The sequence below is a fragment of the Polyergus mexicanus genome, unplaced genomic scaffold, assembly GCF_030449975.1.
Source record: "Polyergus mexicanus isolate NDT 795.1 unplaced genomic scaffold, iyPolMexi1.0 SCAF_1, whole genome shotgun sequence".
NCBI classification, from domain to species: domain Eukaryota; kingdom Metazoa; phylum Arthropoda; class Insecta; order Hymenoptera; family Formicidae; genus Polyergus; species Polyergus mexicanus.
The window spans coordinates 13,170,280-13,188,869 of NW_027223321.1; the positions used below are offsets into that span (position 1 = coordinate 13,170,280).

The window sequence follows — 18,590 nt, forward strand, 5'->3', positions numbered from 1 at the left end:
ATGCTAGTAAAGAGTAGTCAATTGATTCATTTATTTAGTAATCAATATCATTATAAATTTAACATGCCTAAAATATACACGAATTATTTTATAAAAGTAATATCGCTAACCAAGACTCGTCCTGAGTTAGAGTGGAGAGCAACATGATCAAGCAATAGAATAATCCTTCCTTTTCATTCCCTTATTTCTACATTACAGTGTAGAAACAGATGCAGTGCAGAATAATCCTTTCTTTTCGTTCCCTTATTTTCACTTTGCAGTGCGGAAATAATCGATTTCACTAAGATAATTTATTTGCATGCATTATGTAGCTATCTGCGCTCGCCTAAAGACACTGCTAATAAGTTTATCATTGTATTATAAAAGAAAAAAAGGTAACGTATTATAACAAAGGGGAAAGAAAAAATCAAAATACATGAGTGATCAGTTTTTGGTAATTATCTGGTTCTCTTTCATTCTGTAACCAGCTTTCTTTCTCTACTTCGTTCAAGCTTTCCAAAATACGGAAAAGTCGATAAATCACACTGTATGTTTAGATTAGCAAACGCGATAATTCTCGATCCACAGCAGTGGTAAGTTCATATTGCTACACTTTCATTGAAACAGGAAGGAGATGTAGAAATAGGAAAGAGAAAAGCAAAATGGCTCCGCATCGGAGTTTGTCGGGGGACGGCACGATCGGATAAGAAATAAGTGGAGACTCTCTCAGAATTTAAAACCTTCACTCGGAATACTCGTCGTCTGATCAAACTCGAAAGCTCCTTCGTGTCCTGGTGCCAAAGGTGTCTCATCCGCCTAAAATCAATAATTATATATTACCAGTAAGATCCATATATCAATGTTATTAGATGTAATAAAAGAATGTGCAAAATGCATTAGAAATCTAGCTCTTTTAATTCTAGAATCATCCAATGTGACATTAATTATAGATATTTTGATGTCATTGCATATATAAAAATAATATGTGTGCAGCAAGGTAATCTTTTTATGTTACAATTTAAATGCAAAATAATAATATCGAATGACATAAAATATATATATAAATATATATATATATATATATATATATATATATTAAATCTATTCCATAGGGTATTACCAGATTTTTGTAAATGTATGTGTTAAAGCAAGAAAGTTAGTTTTTTATTCAATTGCTTTTTTTAAATTATTAGTAAATTATGAGTGAACTGTAAACATGAAGAACGGTTTTACCTCTTCTGAAAAATATTGCTCAATGATGTCATATGCTAACTTGTAAATATCTACATTTTCATGATTTTGCAATGCTTCGATCTTGTCCACACCTGTAAATAAAAAAAAAATATTTATAAGTACATGTTCTATGTACATATATATGTCGTTTTCATTTGTCAAGTTTTTTTACATTTTTCTCTAGATATACATATACATGATGAAATATAATATAAATACTAATAATTACTACTATTATTTTAGAATACTATTTTAGAATAACAAAATATTCTCTCACCACCACACTCTTCAATCATATTTGCCAAATGTTCAACTTGGGTTCCAGCAAGCTTCAACATATTATGAATGCCATCTAATACCACTTGCACAACTTGAGTATCTTTACAAGACAGAAGATCACAGAATGGACCAATAACACCTTCTTGTATAAGCCGTGCAACTTGTTCCCTATTACCACTTATTGTAAGATTACTAATTGCCCATGCAGCTTCCTTCTGCGTTTGGAATTCTCCCTATAAAAACGTAAAATACATATGTACCTATGTGTGCAAATGTTAAATGAACAAAATAACAAAATGTAACAATATACATTTTCTGTAAAAAACGATTATATATTCTTATATACCTTCGCTAAATTACGAATAATAAGTGATAAGAGTCCTGCATCTATAACTGCTTGAACTTGTGACTGATTGCCGGCAGTAATGTTTGAAAGGAACCAAACTGCTTCTTTACAAATTTTCTCTTTTGGATGAGTCAACAAATTAGGAAAATGCGAAAGAGCATCACAATTTAAAACAGTTTGTGTTTGTTCATCTGTGCCAGTCACAATATTACCAACTGCTCTAAGAGCAGCAGTTTGCACTTTGACCTCTTTGTGCGAAAGAAGTGGTATTAAACGAGGTACAACACCACTATCTATAACCATTTGAATTTGGTCATTACCACCGTCAGTCAGATAGCTCAAGGCCCATACGGTATCAACAAGAATCTGTGAAAAAGATAATTAGATTAGAGAAAATTTATAACAATTTTCATTAACAGCTAAAAACAATCTTATAAAAATAATATAGTAATACGTGTATTATACCTAAAAATAGATACGATAAAAAATACAGTACTATATATAATTCTATAGAATTAATTAGTTTATTTTCAGGTTTTTTTTTTTTTTTTTTTTTTTTTTTTTTTTTTTTTTTTTTTTTTATGGAAAGGTAAGAATATAAATCTATTAAATTGCCTTACTGTCCAATCAAATATTTAATTAAAAATTAAAAAATTACTATTTATTTATGTATTTATTTTTTTGAATGTATCCTATATTAATTTATATATACAGAATAATTATCGATTTTATTTCTGCCTTTACATAATGTCAATACTTGCATTAATATCATTATGATGAATAAGCACGTTTAGAGCAGGTAAAATCTCCTTTATGGTTTGAACTGGTGGTGGTGGATCTTTATTCCTACATAAGTTTACAATGACCCATGTTACGTTACGTAAAAACGTAATAGGTATATCCGGTTTAATAAACGTTAGCAGTGGCGGTACAACACCAAGATTAATAACATAATCTCTAGGTATTGGACCATCTCCAATTATGTTACCTACAAGCAATAAATACATATGTAACATATTTCATATCATATTATATATATATATATATATATATATATATATATATATATATAAACTTATATATTATAAACGTTTGGTCTCGAAATCAGATAAATATTTTTTTTATATAATTAAAAATTTAATGCTATAGCATTCTTATAGATTAAAATCTTTTTACTCAATTCCATTTATGTGAGATATTTCTTTTAAAATCCTATATATTTCTATTAAATTGACAAAACGATATAATGTATTATAATTTAAACAATTTATAAGTTTATATAATCAAATGTCATACCTAAGGCCCATACAGCTTGTTCACATACATTCTGTTGACTTGAAAGTAACAAGCGCAAAAAGAGTGGTACTGCACCAGCAGTAACAACAGCTTGCGTTTGAGCCGATGTCCCACTTGCAATATTTGTTAGAGCCCAGGCTGCTTCAAATTGTAAAGATGGACTAAAAAGTTATATTGAAAGCAGTTTTATAGATGGGAGAATATAGCTTGATATATAGTATTTTCAAAATTAGCTATAACAGAAAAAAAGCTGCACAAAGATGCAACAAAAGTACAATATATCAAAAACAAAAAATTGATAGTAATAATACTTTGTCCATAAAAGTTTTTTCTTACTTACTTATGATGTTGTTCAAGACAACGAACTAAGATTGGTAAAATGCCACTCTCTATCAATGGATCAATAGGTGGATTACGATCTGAAGATAGTAACTTCCTTGCTGACTGTACAGCTTGTAATTGTACTGCTGGATCTGAGCTACCTGCTTTTGCTACCAATTCTTCTAAGCTGATTTTTGAAAGATGTTTATCAATATCATCTTCATCTGTTTAAAAGAACAGTATATATTATTTGTGTAATATTTACATTAATAAGCACCTAATTAAGATATAAGGTCAATACATAGATATTATATCTAAACTGAATGTATTTTAACTTATACATAAAAAGAAATATTTAAAAAAAAGAATATTTAAATAACATGTAATATTTACTAAATGGAAATTAGTAAACTTGGTGGCTTCTATTTATCATACGTTTGTAATATTAATTTGATTTTATAACAAGTACAAGATATTTTTTTTCATAAAGCATTATATATTTCAGTATCAAAGATCATATTTAAGGTAAAATATTAAAGCTGCCATGCGTGAAAGTAATAAATTGCAATAAAAATTATTTTTAAATATTACCTGTTGAATCTGTAGGTACATTTCGTCTCTTTTGTAAAGTCTCGTCACGCTTATTTTTACGTAATTCTACTGTCACTTCATTACGTCTTCTTCTCATCTCCTGAAAACAATAATATTAATTTTGTGATGTTATGTCTAAATTATAATATATCAGCCTTCACAGAATAAAGTTAATTCAACTCACTTTCATGACATTGAGATATTGAAGTATTATATGAAAAAACAGAATAAATAATTATATTTTATATTTTATAAATGAATAATCAAATTGTCTCGCAATATAAAAATAGTTATAGGAAAGGAATTTCTTTAAAAATTAAATTTTCATTAAATGGAACAAGTAAATATATGTTTGCTTCATCAGTAGTGTCGATATAATATAAATAGTGCCACTAATTATATACTTTACTAATTATATGAAGTATTAGAGATATTTATAGTTACAAAATTTTTGTACGTCATTCTATACAAATATATGTTACCAATAACTTGCTTAATCTTTAAAAAACGGACATGTCGAAATATTCTCCGACGTATAACTTGATAAAATTTTCATGAAAATGATACAGCAACATAAAGTTATTGTTAACATATCAATAGTATAATAAGCGATCTCGATATAAATTACAAAATAAGCAACAAGTAGAATAGAAGAGAGGACAATAAAATAAAAGAAAAAGACAGAGCAAGAGAGAAGGACAGAAAAAATGTAGAGATAAAATTGCAAAGGAAAAAAGTGTAGAAAGCAGAAAAAAGAGAAGAAAGGAAGGAAAGAAGGAAGGAAGGAAGGAAGGAAGGAAGGAAAAAAAGAGGAAATACGGGCAGCAGCGAGAAAAGGAGGAAGAGAAGCGGTTCAACGTATATGCAAGTGCATGCACGAGGAGGAGGGAAAATGGCATCATCGTGCACGGCAACCTGACACGAGGGCGTCCCGAGTGCCGTTCACGGCCAATATAATTTCTGTCACGGCGTAGAATCTACTACGCCGTCCATTTAGGAGAAATTAGTCGCTCACCTCAACATCCTTGCCTTTGTTCTTAAACACCATCATTCGGTTCTTATTTAGCATTGCCTCAGCCGCCATTTTTTCGATAACCAATTTCCGCACTAGCGTAAGATCAATGTGCGCCGGCACCGTCGTATGTCGATTGCAAAATTACGCGTTCCCGAAGAGTAAACTCTCGAACGGTTCCTTCTATATATATATATATATATGTCTCGATATCCGTTACCGATATTTGCCACCGATCTATTCCAATCTATATCGACAACTGCATTCCGTTTCACGATTCACCAAACGCGGTATACGTATGTCAATATGCAGTATCATGCATAACGCTCGATCACGTAACAATTGCCGTCGTTGCTATTCGGCGTTGTAAATATATGTATGTACAGAGTGCGATTCTTCTTCTTCTCGCGTGACCCACGCTATTTCTCTTTTCACAATTGTAAGACCAACTATAACTGGCGAGGCGAGGATGCCGAGCGAGAACGGATCACGAACGTTACTCGTGCGTTCCGAAAAGAACGACGGATGGATGTCGAGGGGGGCAATGTCGCGGAAACGAGGACGATGCGTTCCGAAACGTGACATTTGCTACGCGGATCTGGTGGATTTATACCTAGAGAGAAGATATAATAGAGGACGGGAGCCATAGGTAAAATCGTGTAAGTGGAAACATCAGACGATTAGAAAGAGATAGAATCAAGTGATCTGGCTGTCATTGTCTATTCGCGCATGCGCAGTTTTTGATATTTAGTATTAGCAGTTTTATAGCAATAAATTTGTCGTAATAACAATTTAACTGAAATATATTTTTCGTATTACTTTATTATTTGAATCATATGCAAATCGTTTATTGAATTTAATTATATATATTTTACTTGTACAGTGATATAAAGAAAATTTTTGTGATTTCTTTAAAGATTAAAATATATCGAAATTGATAATTTGATCATTAAGAAACTAATTTATTTTTAAAATAATTTGTGAATGTAAATTAAAATCTACCTTCATTAACACTTAAAAATTATAATTATTACATTTATTTATGGTTTAATTTTTGTCCACTTATATATTGCAAAATACGTTTTTTAATAAATTTTAACTGATTTTCTATCATAACAAAACATTTATTAGATTTTTAAAAATCTGTATTAATTTTTTTTTAAATATAACTTTATAATATTTTTTTACTATGCTAATGTACTCCGGACTCTGTATGCTCTACTCTGCGCATGCGCTAACAGACAAGGACAGCCAGGTCACTTTACTTCGTCTCTTTCTAATTGCCTGATACTCTTTTAGCTGACTCCCGCCCTCTATTATATCTTCTCTCTGTTTATAACCACGTACGAGGTATGACTTTTGATCCAATAGGAGAGTTCGTTTCCTGGGGACAAAAGTGTCGTTGGTTAGAAATCGCATTTCCATAAAATGTAAAATATTCGCTTTCGATTGGTCCGCCATTTTTCGTCAACTCTCGCTTATATTTGAATTCCGTTCAATATTCTTTTGACGCTTGAATTTCACATGAGTATGTAAAGTTTTGACTCTTATATAGGGTTGGGTAGTAATTAGGTGAACAGTTAAAAATTAAGTTAAAAAATTTGAAAAGCTAATATAATTTTTAATTTAACTTAGTTAATTTTAAACATGTTAATTTTTTATTTAAACTAATTTATTAAAATTTATTTTTAAACTTATTTTTAAATGCATCAACTCATTAACTTTTTTTTATACAAGTTAAAATAATTCATCAATATTAAAGTCGTGTAAAAATGATTGATCATCGTAATACGAATATATTATTTTTGTCATACAACAAAAGTTTGTCGGATGTTCGTCGATTCGCTGTTGGATAAAGAGTTAACTTTTAACTTTAATAAGCTAATAATTTTTTAACTTAACATTAATTGAGTTAATTTTTCTTTAAATAAATTTTAACACAAACTTAGTTAATTTTTCAGTCATTAATTTTTAACTTGACTTAATTTAAAAAAATTAACTTTCTCAACTCCACTCTTATGCTTATTTCTAAAATTACATTCCTGAAAAAAAGTTACAATATTTCTTAAATGCGGATACCTTTGTGAACATGACTTATTAATTATATTAAATCTAAATCTATATAAAAAAAAGAAGCACGTGGCGAAATACGATATCGTATTCAGAAGGAGATTATAATAAAACTAATCATTTCCTTAGAGATATTAAATACAGATATTAATCATTAATAATCATTTTCTTACAGATATATTTAATTATATAATTTAAAAACTTTATCGTATAAGAAAAAAATATATAACTTCTACTTTTTTTATATAGTATGTAATATTAAATTCAATCGTTAAGAGAGAATCAAAATCCTTTATATCTTTTGTGTAAATTCCTCGGCCCTGTCATCACGATAGTATCGCACGTGTTCATCCTTCGCAGGGGGGATTCATCGCCTTACTTCTGCTAGATGATCACTCGTAAAAAATCGCTCTCCGCTTCCGATTCCACGGAGTATTGTTCCGAGATACAAAAGTTATCCCAGTTGCTTCTTGTCATTTAAGAATCACCCATCTCGCGTGGAAACGCAAACAAACTCCGGTGTTCGTGCTAGTCGCTTTATTTTTTTAGACCACCCTCTTCTTACGGCAGCCACCATATGTACGCATGCCGACTTTAAGTCGTTCGGCGACATTGGAACGCAAACGACAATCCGCGATGTTCGACGGGTGTAAGCCACCCTGTGCGCATCCTTTCTTCTTTCCGATACAATTTCAGAGGCAATGTCTTCCCTCTTCGCAACGCTATATGAAAATAGTCATCCTCATATTTGTTACAGAATTGTTGCAAAATTCTGATGCATAACATCGTAAAAAGAAGTATTTGCAAATTTGTAGATACATATATGAATAATTGCGTTAATTATTAAAAAAAAAAAAATTGTAAAATTATAAAACTTAAAAAATCTTTTAGAGAAAAGTCTTTTAAAAATTGTATAAAAAAATTTGCTTTCTTTCAATGATAATTTATTATCAAGCCTTCGTATTGGTCGATTTGAAAATCATCATTAATGAGACTATAATATATATCATTGTGTCTCCTTTGATGTTTTAAAAGTGTATTTCATCCACGATAAAACCTCACACCATCGAAATAACTGCATTAATGCATCGGGATAAGAATGCGGAGCGGTCGCTTTTGTCAAACAAAAGTCTGACGTATTGCTCGAGAAAATACTTCGGGGGAGAAGAAGGAAAAAAAAAAGAAGAGGAACCGGCGCTATTCTTGTGTCCAGGTGTGAGCTTGTAACGCCAGTGTAAATATACAACACTTACGCCATTCCGACGAAGGCTCTTCGAAAACTATTAACGTATCTCCCCTCCTGTCCCGCAATCCCCGCCGCACTTTTGTCTCTCGACTCATTTCTCGCCTACTTGGTACGTGTTTTGATCCCGAGAAACTATAAACCACCCGCTTTATTAACGATCAGGATCCCCGACGTCGAAACAGCATTATCCCGGCCCGGGATCGAGAACAGCATCAATCGTAACGCTAATACCGAATGGCAATCCTTCAAAATTATTTCGGTCCGGATCTCATCGCGGCTACTACCCACACAGGGATGGTCTCTCATTTCGTAAACAGTCGGCATGATAATGGAACATTTCTCTAAAAATATTCCCCTCCTCCCCCGTGTGGAATATATTTTTAAAATAATTTAATAAAACACGTTTTGATTAAAAAGATAATATAATGAACGAAAGAAATGCTTACTTTTTTTATTGGTATATGTAAATTGAGCGAATAAAAATCTTATTATTTGTACCGTGTGATGAGAATTTGATACATTATTGTCCGATTTTTTAGCTGCCAAAAGAAATCTCTATGAAATATTGCAATAAACGATGTGTATTATTTTATATATTCTCGATATTACTTTTATGGAATATTCTACGACAATTTCGTGTCAATCGAAATCAAAATCGAGTGATCAAATGATTTCTAATCAACTTTAGCGCGAGCGCGCATCGCGTGCGTAATGGATGATACGTATTTTTTGAGACACAGACACACACATTCAGCAACATGCATATGACTTTTGTACAGAAGCTTCATGTTCATGTGAATCGAGTCGACTTGTTTATCATGATCGAAAGCTGAAAAGTCGAGTTGTTCGCTTAAGAGTAAGTAAATGAGAAAGAAAGAGAGAAAGAGTAGGGGTACCACTTCATTAGGCAATAACGTATCAAGCTCATCATGATAGCGTATTAAATTTTTGATTCGCTCAAGTCGCAAGATAAATGGCACACAGACTGATAAAAAAAAATATGTATTCTTTCATTCGCTACATCCTTTTAATCAGATTGTCTGATTGTAAAAAAAATTATTTTTAACCTATGAATGTGAGAAATATAATAATTGTAACAAAAATAAATAAATTTTTTTAAAGTCATTACATATTCTCCTATCGCGGTGTACCTGATGATTCAACTTGCTGATTTAAGCGAGTATTATCAAATTCCTGTATTACAGGATACTGATCGCGATAATTCTGATCTTGTTGATTACAAGACGATGATTCGGTTTATTTCATTAGTCATGACGCTTATATATGCTTGAAATCTAGAAAAAAAATAGCGAAATAAATATCTGTATGTTTTCTTGAATTAAGAATAAATAATGATAAGCAGTCGTGATAGTGTCAGCGTGTTACGGACAACGCGTACTGATACGATGTATGCGTAACGCGTATTTATTCGCGCAGACAATTTAATTATCATCTCTAGATAAAATAATTCAATATTTTTTGAGGAAAGAGAAAGCCACTGTCTGATACGACAATTGATTTTAATATTAAATAATTTAAAAATACTATTCGTGTTTGACAAAAAATAACAATCGCTCTTGAAACTGTAGAATCTGAAAATTCCAATTACCAAAATAATGTAACTCAGACTTTTAATGCGATACTCGTTACGTACTCGATAATTTTCGTGCTAATGCGTAGGTGGACGTTTTCGTACGGACGCATCAGGTGCGAGCCAAGACGCAACCAAGGTGAAGACGCACCCTCGCTTAAGAAATTCGGAGGCTTACGAGGGACCAACGTGAGTCGTTTTCTTAACGATAGCGTAGGTCGAACCGACAAGACGCGATGATGAACCGAGTTAAAATCTCGCGTAAATCCCTACACGCGTGTACCGTAGTCACACACACTTTTATATATATATATATATGTATATATATATATACACACACACACATAGGCTCTGATGTTTCGTGCGCGTAGCAAAGCGAGGGAGTCTCGAAGAGACGATCTTCAGTTTCGGTTAAGCATTCATCGAAGAGAGAATACATACTCACTCCGTCTCCCGTCTCCACCTACGTCATTCGCCCTAAGTCTTCCCAAGTCACCCCGGGTGTGCACGAGGTTTCGGCTTCCGGCTTAAAGTTTCAACGTCCACCCACATCGTTGCCGATCCTCAGCAGCGTGCTCGAAGGACTTCCGTTCCCCAAACAATATGACCCGTCGTCATTTCGGGAACAATCTCGGTCAGGATCAGCGATGAAAATCTTTCGGGGAAGATCGGCGATGAAAATCCGAGAAATTTGAAATCGATGAACGGATCTAATAAATCGGGCTAAAATAAGAAGAGAACGAAAATGCGAAGATCGTTCGGTTGTCCTATTATGTGTCACGTGATAGTGCGTATGATGTGATGTAATACGAGTGTTTTATCATGACAGTCGTCCATGACAATCACTCGGATTTTCGATAAAACCACATTTGTGAAAATATCAAAGATCCAATGGCGTCCGTATTAGGGGCGGTTGTACCAAGGATCTCTCTCGTCGAAGTAATGCCGATGCAATTAGCGTGTCGATGGTAATTGACACCTCGTAGCAAAGGAGAGAGAGAGAGAGAGAGAGAGAGAGAGAGAGCAGAAAACGAGTGCAGAGAATTATTTTCTCCGACTGGAGAGGGTGATTTTCGTTCATTCATTGTTTACCTGCACGTATAGACGCGCGATGTACGTACGAAAAGTGCCGAGAAAAAGAGGCCTTTCCTCTCCTGAAACAAGAACAGGTAAGATGTCATCTTACATGTAATTTTATCAATTATTTTCATAATTTTATCAATAGCATATTGATTTTTTTTTTTTCAACAAAGATATCGAATCAGCAGTGTAGATTATTGATATTAGGGATGTGTGCGTGTGTAAACTATATACATTATTATATACATATACATAACGGATTATAGTTATTATAATTTTTCTTCAAAAAAAAAAAATATATATTTATAAATATATTATAAATACAGTTCACAGTATTATAAATCTTAATGCAATGAAATTAATGCTTATGAAGATTTGAATGTTTGATTCGATGTGTTTGATGTATTTACTTGCGCCAAGAATTCTGAAAGCTTCTCTTGAGAAATCTGAATACACACGATAGCTTGTTCTTCATCTCATTGGGTTAATAGGTTCGTGGAATAATCAAGAGTCATCTAATTTGTATCGAATTCAATCAAAAGTCTGATACATAAATTACTAAGAATATATTATATTATAAGTAACGATAACGATATAACCATTTCACAAATTATATTTAATGTGAATTGATGAAAGTTATATTGAAGTTTCGTTATTTCAGTTATTTCAGATAAATATTAATTAGACTATTTTTATATATATTGTAATTCGATACTTTATTTTAATTTTTAAAATTTTAAATCATTAAATAATCTTTGAATATTTTAGACGTTTATGTATATTATATTAGATAACGAACAGACATATAATGGACTGACACATTTTTCTTTCCCTCTCTCTCTTTTTCTATGTCTATCTCTAACAATACCCTAGCAATATTCCAGGAAGAAATGAATCACATAATTTAATAATGAATCGTCATGATTATGTTTGTAGCGACCTTTGACTTTCCTTCCCCTTAAAAATCTATTTCGAATTTTATAAATTACTAATCTCAAATACAAATATTATAATTAGATATTTTATAACTCGTTACACATTGTAAACAGCATAAAAATTATATAATTTGGAATTAATCATTTAGCTCAATTAAGAAACTATTTGCAAATATTAAATAAATATGAATAACTTATCAATTTATCAAGAATCAAAAATTAAAAAATTTTATTTATGTTAGCACTAATTTATTTATAATATTAGTGTATTTTTAACGTTATACACTTGACTGATGTGCGCCCGCGTAAATATATATAATTATACATTTATTATATGCATGTATTAAAAAAAAATATGTATAAATTTATTACATTAAAAGTAAAATATTATATATAAAAAATTAATTAACAAGATTAGAAATCAGAATTGACTAAACTTATCTATATACAATATATTTTATTTACCAAACAGATGGTTTTTCTAAAAAGAAATCGGGAATCAACCAAAATGTTTTTATGCCCTCTGTCGTTATCTGTAATATTGGGTACTTTCGACCTTTCGATAAGTCCGGTTCAAGATGATAAGGCGTTCACAATACTACGTTCACACAACACAAAATAGAATATCTTATTCGTTAAAATTTTCGTTAAAATTTACATACTAGAATTGTCATTTTGATAATTAAATCAGATTTATATATCATAAAATAAGTTTTTATATTTGTATAATGTCGCGAGCAAAGTAATAAAAAATACGCTCTATTTTTATAAGCTATTAAATTATCACGAAGATCAGTAGAAAGAGCCTGTAAATCAGGAAGTGTAAATAGATGACAAAACATTACTTTTTATTTTATTTCAAATATGAGTTGTTTTAACGGAATTTTGATTTTAGATTGAATATTATCAAGATATAAGTTTAATAACTTTTAATTTCTCTCAACATATTATTCCATATTGTATAAGAAGCCTTGTTTCTGATTAAAATAAAAAAAAATCTACGCTTTTCGTTTCAGACGGTATAGTTATAAATCGTCCTGTATACAATATTTATTTGTATATATATGTATTGTTTCACGACCACCTCGCGATTCATCGCGATCTCTTTCGGTCCCTTCATGAATCGTACATTTAGGTAGGATGAGGCGTTCGCGCAAATATAATGCCCCGATTGTAGTCTGCAGGCCTAAAGGCTGGATTTGCAAATAAACGCGTCTCGGTACACGTGGTTGCATTGAAGTTTCCAAATTTATCATCAACTAACAATAACAAGTAAAAGATAACGTATCAGATTCAATTAGGATCGAATGTCACTACTGTTTGTTACTTTTTCTATTAAATCAAAAGCTATTATAAGTTTAGTAGAATAATGAATTCTAAAAATATAGCGACTACTGATACCCTCCTTTAAAAGTATTCCTAAGAAAGGGTAGATTTTATATTTGTTAAGAAAATGCCATTACACAATATTAATAACTAAACTGGTTAGAGTCGAGTTCTTATAAATTAGAAAATTATGATGTTGCATTAGGTATATCATAATTACTGGAAATGTGTATAAATGCGAAGCTTAAACTAAAACAATTTTCTGCTAACTATTTACTACGCGATATTCATGCTATCGAGGGTCAGCTGGGGGAGCCAATAGTGGTTTTCTATGTCGCGTATTAAACGGCAAAGAGCAGAGGTCAGTAATAATGTAATAAATGCGTATAAATGCGAAAATCCCGATATCTGGCGGCGATATAATTGATTGCGGCGATAGAAATTAACCCTCAATAAATTGCACGAGCGATCACGTCGCTCGGAATCCCCTTCGAAAGGCACTTTCACCGATGAGGAAGAAGGACCACCGTCCTCCTAGTTGCATCCGCGTGACAAGGGACGAATCGTGTGTCACACGTGTCACAATCCATTATATTTCAGCGTTATATGTGCAACACGTGCCGCTCGAATGCGGCATCGATCTCGAGAAAAACGGGCGATCTCGTAAATATGGGAAATCTCGTAATGGAGATACTTGCAGGCAGGCAAGGAATATACGGGGCGATAATAGGTACACATAGCGAGACTCGTTGTCGGGGAGCGCTGACCGCAGAGATAACGCTTTGACCCGTTACATGCTCGAAGAGTACCAAATGAATGCCTTCACTGTCTCTATCTTTCTGTGCCCAATCCAAATACGTAGCCCTTTTTCTTTCCCCGAGCTGCGCCCTTTACAGTCCGTTCGCGATGGTCCTGCGAATCTCATGGAGGCAATCTCTTTGCCTCCCGGCACGACCGACGCCACGGCGACAAAACTCCGCTGTCAAATTCCAGTATTAACCGTTGGAAATCCACGCTGTATCTTAAATTTTTCATTTTTTGTATGACATCTTATTCAAACGCGACTCCTCTGAAAATGAGAGAAACGTTACAAATATCTGCAATTTTTATTCAAAGACAGAGAAGACATATATTGCAATGTTAGGCTCGCTGTATCTTCTATGAAAAGATTGTATAAATTACCAGAGGAAAATCACTTGTTGCAAGGTCAGGGCTGTAAGATGGGTGGTCCAGGATCTTGGCATTGATTTCTTTCCTATTGGAATCGATGCACTAGTGGACCAAATACCTAGATATGTGGGAAAGTAATATGTTACAGTTATATATGAATACATGTATTCTCACATATCATACATGACAAGTCTAGTTATCTTATTTATTGAAATGCCCTCGTAGAGATCCGTTGCAAGGCATAGAAAATAATACAAAATAAATAATAATTATTGCAGATTTATCTGCGAACGTATCCAATCAACAGCAGTCAGACGTAATAGCGTCGTCGATCTACGGAAGTTCCGAGATCAAGGCATGCAAGCATCATCCGTACATCTGTGGAAAGGAGGCGGCCTGCCGTAGCTTCCCGGACAATACATCGAAATGCGTGTGCACTCACGACTTATCGCTACCCACGCCGGATTTAAGATGTCCAAATCGTGCAACCGGTAAGTAAAGCTCTGCGCGATTATTATTCGCCAAAACTCTGTTGCAAAAAAAAAGTCAATAATTTTGTGTAGTTCCTCTAACGCCTCGTCCGATACACAACATAATCCCACCAAGTAATAACAATGGCACGAATAGTACGAAGCCATCCGGGCTTCCGGAGGCTGAGCAGGTATCTTTATTATTGAGTATAATCTCAAAGTTTTATATGCATATGTTTACATCTACAATAATCTCGTTTGACTATTTATAAATATAAGAACGATTTAAACGCGACAGGTGGAAGGATTAAGATACAAGGTACCTGAAATAGTAGGAGCAGCTATAGCTTTCGTCGCCGTAATAATGCTTTTATTGAGTATTGTGTATGGCGTAAGAAGACGGAGTTACAGCGTCAAATCTCAAAGAAGTCCTTTAGATGTAAGTCGTTTTTTAAAATCTTTCATTAAAATTACGTTTACCCTCAGATGTGACATGCACTTCACGTACCTTTTATTGTTAGATTAAATTTTGTCTTGTAAATAATTCTGTTTTGAAATTATATATTTTATTATTTTGAATTAGATTAATTAAAATCAGTTTCTTAGTAGCCTAATGTTTGCATTTATTATTATATTATACATCTTAAAATAACGCGCATTTAATGATCTTTGATAATAATTATAATAATGTCTCGCTTTTGATGTATCTTATTAGGGGACTCCAATAAATCTGAAAAAAGGATTATTATTAGCGCATAAGTATACGCCTAATCCTCAATATTTCACCTGCACTTCTCCTGAGGTTCTGATCATACAACGGGAGAGCCTCACATTTCTACATGACATCGGCGAAGGATGCTTCGGAAAGGTTTTCAAAGGTACAAAATCGTTTAAATTGAGTAAATAAAAATACATAAAATGGAAAAAAAAGTATTCATGAAAGTATTCAGTAATCCTTTTCTTTTTTTTTCTTTTTTCAACAATTAGAAATTTGTAACTTCACAAAATGGATATTCTCCGAATATTAATAATAGTTTTTAACTTATTTTTATATATATGCTTATATAGCCTCATGAATTATTATAAATAATGTCAGAGATATTTCTTAGAATGAAAATTTCACAGGCGAATGGCATAACGGAGACACGAAAGAGATTGTTGCTATAAAAGTCTTAAAGGATACCGCCACGCCCGAAACCGAACAAGACTTTATGCGAGAAGTAGACATTATGTCCACGTTCAGTCATACGAACATCTTGTCCCTGAAGGGAATGGTGCTTCGAGATTCAGCGAATAATCCGTGGATGGTGTTCGAGTATATGCCATACGGTGATCTCGCCGAGGTACTACGGGCCAATTCCCCGCAATTTAGATTGTCGAAACCTGGCGTGCAATCATTAACAAAGGTATCGTAATCAAAAACAAATAATCAAAATGAAATATTTTTGTAATACGGCAAAACACGTTGAAGTTCCGCATTTGACGCGAATTTAATAACGTGTCGCTACAGCAATTTTTACATTACGATGCAGCATTCACATGCGATTTATCGTTAATCGCATTTTTTTATATCCGAAACGAACCGTGTCCATTATCGCACACATACGCGATATAAAATTTATATTATAAATGCAATTAGCGCGATTTTTTTATCTCAACGGAAATAATTCAAATGATAAAATATCATTGTTTGTAGAATTCGCTGCATTGGATTTCGATACAAATAGCAGCTGGCATGTCTTACTTGTCGGCGCAAAGATTCGTGCACCGCGATCTGGCGTGTCGAAATTGTCTGGTGGGTTCAGATTTAATGGTGAAAATCGCTGATTTCGGCATGTCGCGAGATATCTACACTTGCGACTATTACAAGGTACAAATTCATTCAAGTATTATGTAAAATTATAATGTAAAAAAAATTTCGCTACTTTTTCTTCTTTTACATAGAGAAAAGGAGAACTCTTGATGCATCATTTCTCCTTAATCATATCTATAATCCGAGCGCGTAGTAGCTACGTTATATAATTTTAAATCATTACATTTTTTTAATATACTCAGATTGGAGGATCACGTTTGCTACCAGTTCGTTGGATGTCGCCGGAAAGTGTAATGTACGGAAGGTTTACGTTGGAGACTGATGTCTGGAGTTTCGGTGTTGTCCTTTGGGAAGTATTCTCATTCGGGAAGCAACCTTATTACGGTCACAATAACGAAGAGGTCAGAAATGTGCTTCCAATAGCTCTATTAATCTATTAATTCTATTATAGAGACTCAAATATTTTTTTACAACGCACACACAGGTTGTAAAACTCATATTACAAGGCATCATGCTTCTCCCACCGGATGAATGTCCGCCTGTCGTTTGCCAGATAATGCGCGACTGCTGGAAGATGGAACCGCGGGAACGAATCAAGTTTCCCGACATCCTGGATAGGTTGGAGAAGGCGCAGAGTAAATTGATCCAGCAAGGATCATTGCCCAGACCGCCGCAGGGTCCTGTGACAGTTCGTACCCCGGATGTCTTGGATCCAGATGGTTATTTGCTTCCGGCTCCCGCGACTCCTCGCGAATATCTGCAAGCTCTTCCAGCTCTATCCGACTGATAGCGTATTTATTATATAACAATGGAACAATTGTCTCTGAACCATTTTCCAAATGTGCGCGCGAATGCGAAGCAGTAAAACGATGGAGAAATGCGAAATATGATCTAAATTCCTCAGAGTGAAATAAGGACATTAGTAATATTTCCAGATTATGTGAAGCAATTACAGCAGTTCATTATAATATCATCAGTTGAGAAGTTATCTTATAGCAAATAATATGCCACGCTTATTTGTACAAATATTAATCTGTATAAAAACAAAATTTTTATGCGATAATTCTGCAATAAATCTAATTTTTCACAGCTTTTTTATAAATTTCAAACACTCCATATTTTCTCGTAATTAAATCTCCAATCCAAATTTTATTTTGAAGAAAATTCCACTTCAAATTGATTTAAAAATTACGAATATTTCAGCATTTCCGTTAAAAAACTTAACATACTGAACAAATCGTAAACTATAATGGTACAAATAAATGTTGTACTATTGAGCAAGAATCATTGTAATAATGATTGTTGTTAATGTCAACAAATGTAAATTATGTCTTTTACATCAGGGAAATGTATACGAAAGCTTGTGAATATTAAGGCTTCTGAATGTGTGCGCAATCACGAGATAGTATTAATGTCGTTTATAATATATGTTAAAGCTATTTTATTAATATTTCTGAAGTGTAATGTTGTAATGCCGATAATTTGATAAGTCTGCAAAGTGAGCAAATGATAAATAAGATGTTAATGTGAGATTTATTTAATCAAGCATATTGCGTTTATCGAACGCGCCATGAACAGGTGCAATTAAATATGCAAAATATTTGTTGTTTGATTTTTATACGTCAATTTATTCTTATTAAATCTTCATTTTAATTGCACTTCCGCGTTTAGAGATGCTATCTTGTGAAGTTTGTAAAATAATTATGTAAATCGAACTTTAAAGAAGCATGGATAGAAAGTATTTTCGATAGTTTATACAATCGTTTCAATACAGTAATTATAATGTAGTATTTTAATTATTTTTTATTAAACATTTAAGAAAAAAAATTATT

At 32.8% G+C, this 18,590-nt stretch overlaps 2 protein-coding genes across 2 annotated transcripts; one reads left to right on the plus strand and one right to left on the minus strand.

The window, feature by feature from the left end:
- Window positions 1–14: 14 nt before the first annotated feature.
- Kap-alpha3 (karyopherin alpha3) lies at window positions 15–5,591 on the minus strand. The gene is made up of 9 exons (XM_070301180.1): window positions 5,061–5,591; window positions 4,046–4,145; window positions 3,474–3,678; window positions 3,134–3,294; window positions 2,599–2,825; window positions 1,838–2,203; window positions 1,490–1,724; window positions 1,213–1,304; window positions 15–795 (listed from the first exon to the last, which is right to left on the minus strand). Exons 1-9 carry the CDS (start codon window positions 5,127–5,129, stop codon window positions 706–708), a joined length of 1,545 nt encoding a protein of 514 aa, XP_070157281.1. The 5' UTR covers window positions 5,130–5,591; the 3' UTR covers window positions 15–705.
- Window positions 5,592–10,363: 4,772 nt separating this feature from the next.
- Window positions 10,364–18,524, plus strand: LOC138938693 (BDNF/NT-3 growth factors receptor). The gene is made up of 9 exons (XM_070305884.1): window positions 10,364–11,133; window positions 14,754–14,966; window positions 15,039–15,136; window positions 15,244–15,384; window positions 15,661–15,823; window positions 16,071–16,351; window positions 16,642–16,815; window positions 17,001–17,159; window positions 17,243–18,524. Exons 1-9 carry the CDS (start codon window positions 11,076–11,078, stop codon window positions 17,543–17,545), a joined length of 1,590 nt encoding a protein of 529 aa, XP_070161985.1. The 5' UTR covers window positions 10,364–11,075; the 3' UTR covers window positions 17,546–18,524.
- The last annotated feature ends 66 nt before the right edge of the window (window positions 18,525–18,590 follow it).

What these genes read in the sequence shown, in the direction of transcription:
- Kap-alpha3 (XM_070301180.1), bottom strand. Translation starts at nt 5,129, where the DNA reads ATGGCGGCTGAGGCAATGCTAAATAAGAACCGAATGATGGTGTTTAAG. An exon ending in TGTCTTGAACAACATCATAA is followed by an intron (nt 3,295 to 3,473) that starts GTAAGTAAGAAA and finishes ATAACTTTTTAG; the next exon opens with TCCATCTTTACAATTTGAAG. An exon ending in ACAAGCTGTATGGGCCTTAG is followed by an intron (nt 2,826 to 3,133) that starts GTATGACATTTG and finishes TATTGCTTGTAG; the next exon opens with GTAACATAATTGGAGATGGT.
- LOC138938693 (XM_070305884.1), top strand. Translation starts at nt 11,076, where the DNA reads ATGTACGTACGAAAAGTGCCGAGAAAAAGAGGCCTTTCCTCTCCTGAA. An exon ending in CTCTCCTGAAACAAGAACAG is followed by an intron (nt 11,134 to 14,753) that starts GTAAGATGTCAT and finishes TAATTATTGCAG; the next exon opens with ATTTATCTGCGAACGTATCC. An exon ending in ATGTCCAAATCGTGCAACCG is followed by an intron (nt 14,967 to 15,038) that starts GTAAGTAAAGCT and finishes AATTTTGTGTAG; the next exon opens with TTCCTCTAACGCCTCGTCCG.